At 40.9% G+C, this 3,378-nt stretch overlaps 1 protein-coding gene across 1 annotated transcript in view; it reads left to right on the forward strand.

Annotated features, from left to right (window-relative positions):
- Positions 1-1,882, forward strand: part of LOC101852634 (regucalcin) — a gene marked incomplete at its 5' end in the record, with an annotated part of 7,892 nt that extends 6,010 nt beyond the window's left edge. Inside the window, 1 exon segment of the mRNA XM_013083705.1 lies at positions 921-1,882. Coding sequence (XP_012939159.1) covers positions 921-1,129 — 209 coding nt within the window.
- Between the last annotated feature and the right edge of the window lie 1,496 nt (positions 1,883-3,378).

Below are 3,378 nucleotides of genomic sequence, written 5' to 3' on the forward strand. Positions count from 1 at the left end.
ATTACGTGCTTTAAGTGTCTGTCGCTCAATGGCTAAAGTTGTTGAATAGAATGCACTTTATGGAAGTCACATTGCATCGGCGGTCTAATGGTTAGGATGTTGGACTTGCAACCGAAAGGTAGATTTGAACCTCGATAGGGGGACGACTTTGAATTCTTGGGAAAGACACTTTACATGAATTTTCCACGCTTCACTTAGATAGGGATGGGTACCCGGCTATAGACGGGGAGCAATCTGAAAGATCTTGTCAGTTTGTTAGTGTTTTAGCGCTCGATCGGCAGTTTGCACAGTATGCTTCCCGGAAAGCGGAGAGTGACAGTTTCTATGCCGTCTAGGGTCTCCTGGGGGTAGATCTAGTAATTATAAGCCTATAGATAGTAAAGCGCATAGAGCTTGCTGTTAAGCTAGGATACGTGCTACATAGTGCTACTTATTATCGTTATTATACCCATACAGGCCAGGCAACAGGCTCAGCCTTATGCTCAGTGCACAGTACCCATTTAATCGATTCGATTTTTTCGATACAGTAGGCGCTGATCAAGAATTTTCTTTGATCTATATCTAGGGACTAAATCTACACTTTTGGCTCATTTTTGATATAAATCCTCCCAAATCAAGCTTGATAGTTTTTGCAAGCCACGGATCTGAGGCAGATGCTGCAGGCGTTACCCTTCATTATAATCGTTTGGCTTAGATTGCGTCAAACGGTGCTCTCCATAGTGAACCGGAAATACGTCAGAGTGTGCAATCTAGGATATATTATAACACAAATATATGGCTCTGGTAGATAGGGGGTTATAGAATAAATAGAGTGCATATAATGTGGTATTTAGGTACAAAGAACGAAATTTTGAAATGCACAGTTAATTTTCGGGTTTCCCTTCTCACCCTGAACAATTTATGTTGTTTTTGTTCAACAGGAAAAGAAATTCAACATGTTGACCTGACCCCCACAACCGGATGCACATGCCCGAATTTTGGCGGGAAGAACTGGGATGAGCTTTACGTCACCACCACGAAACTGTTCGCGTCACCGGAGCAGCTCAAGTGTCAGCCTCACGCCGGCTCTGTCTACAAGGTCACAGAGCTCGGAGTCAAAGGAAAACGACCTTTTACTTTTGCTGGATAGGCTAGATTTGTTAGGTTATTGAACTAAAGAAAACGACCTTTTACTTTTGCTGGATAGACTAGATGTGTTAGGTTATCGAAAAAAAAGGGAATCGACCTTTTACTTTTGCTGGATAGACTAGATGTGTTACGCTATTGAACAAAGGAAAACGGACTTTAGATTTGGTGAATAGCCCTACATACGTAGGATACTACAATTAAACAAAGGGAAACGACCTTTTACTTTTGATGGATAGGCTTGGTGTGTTAGGTTATCGGACAAAGGGAAACGGCCTTTTACTTTTGATGGATAGGCTAGGTGTGTTAGGTTATCGGACAAAGGGAAACGGCCTTTTACTTTTGCTGGATCGATATGTTGGATTACTAAACTGAGGAAAACGACTTTTCTTCGATTTGGTGGATAGATATTTAGGATATGCAAAGGGAAAAGGTATTTTAGATTTGCTGAATACATGCATTATGTAGTCGAAACCTGCCAAGACGGCCACCTGTTTAATACGGCCACCTGTACAAACAGCCACTTTCTATCCTCCCTCCCTCCCCTGCATTTTTTAACAATATAATTTCACTGTGAAAAATAGCCACCTTTTCAACGCGGCCGCAGCTACCCTATTTTATCTAGATCTATAAGAAGAAAAAAACTGCTTAAGAACGGCCCCACAAAACTCTCATCGCCCGACGCTTTGTCATCATTATTATATTAGTGTTATTATCATTAGTATTATCAGAAATATTATCATATTATTATTAATATTATTATTATTATACAGTATTATCATTAGTATGATCATAGTATTATCATTATAATTATTATTGTGTATGCAAAGGCAGTCCGCTGAGTCTGAAATGAACCACTCAGCTCTCTGCTCAATGACACAGCTTTTTCTATCGCGTCCGAAAATGATGCAAAAATCCACCCATCTCCACTGGGCTAGATCTAGCATAATAACAATGTCTTTGAATTAACTATTGTAATTGTATTTCCTCCAGTTGTTTGTACATTTTAGCCTAGGCCACCTCACAAAACTTTAGAATAAAGACGTGTTTTGGGGCTGGATTTAGCGAGGCGTGTACTCAAAACCAAAATGACGGAATTGTGATGAAGGAAGGCAAAAGGAGACTGAGCATTACGATAACTTGACAATCAAATTGTTCTTATTACTCGTCTTTCGTTTACTTAATTAATAAATATTTCCAGTATATCACGCTTGCCTGTTTGTTCCTTTTTATTTTGGTTATTTAGTTTGATTGTTTGTTTGTCTGTTTGTTTGTTTGTTTGTTTGTTTGTTTGTTTGTTTGTTTGTTTGTTTGTTTGTTTGTTTGGTCGTTCGTTCTTTTGTTTGATTGACTTTCGTTGTCTGTTTGTGTGTTTGTTTGCTTGTTTGTTTGTTGAAGAGTTAGAGAAGCTTATTGAATCAAAGACATTCCTGCCCGTCTGTCCTTCCATCAGTCGATTTGTCCCAATGTGATGCGTAAAATGCAGGACGATGGTCTCTAATGGTCTGAGAGCCCTTACACTGGACTCAAACATTTGTTTCTTATTATTACATATAAGTTTATTGCCAACCTTCCCCACACCTCTGTCACCTCAGCGAGATAGCTTCGTCGCACAGCCCACGTATTATGTACCAAGCCTGGCCTCAGTGTCTGTGACTCTGTGACTCTGTGACTTGTGTCTGTGAAGCTGTGACGCTGTGACTCTGGGACTCTGTGTCTGTGACTCTGTGACAGCCCACATGTACCAAGCCTGGCCTCAGTGTCTGTGACTCTGTGACGCTGGGACTTTGTGACTCTGTGACTCTGTGTCTGTGACGCTGGGACTCTGTGACTCTGTGACAGCCCACATATATCAAGCCTGGCCTCAGTGTCTGTGACTCTGTGATGCTGTGACTCTGTGACTCTGTGACTCTGTGACAGCCCACATGTATTAAGCCTGGCCTCAGTGTCTGTGACAGCTCACTCGTCCCCAGCTGAGTTGTAGTTTTAGTTAGAGTTTTACAGCATTTGCAACACAATAAAGTCATATAAGTTCCGAAGATTAGAGGTGTTACAAGAGAGTAACAAACAAAAAAAGAAAAAAAAAGGAGGAGAGATAAGGACGATAGGTGTTTGATAGGAAAGAAGTAGCAAACCACACCAGAGCACCCGCCAACCGACAACATCCTCAGCTGAGTATAACAGCGTCTGTCGTGTAGCGGATATAAAGCGCCTCAACGTCGTAAGCAGAAATACTAGTATAAAATAATATAT

The sequence above is a fragment of the Aplysia californica genome, unplaced genomic scaffold, assembly GCF_000002075.1.
Source record: "Aplysia californica isolate F4 #8 unplaced genomic scaffold, AplCal3.0 scaffold00250, whole genome shotgun sequence".
Classification (NCBI taxonomy): domain Eukaryota; kingdom Metazoa; phylum Mollusca; class Gastropoda; order Aplysiida; family Aplysiidae; genus Aplysia; species Aplysia californica.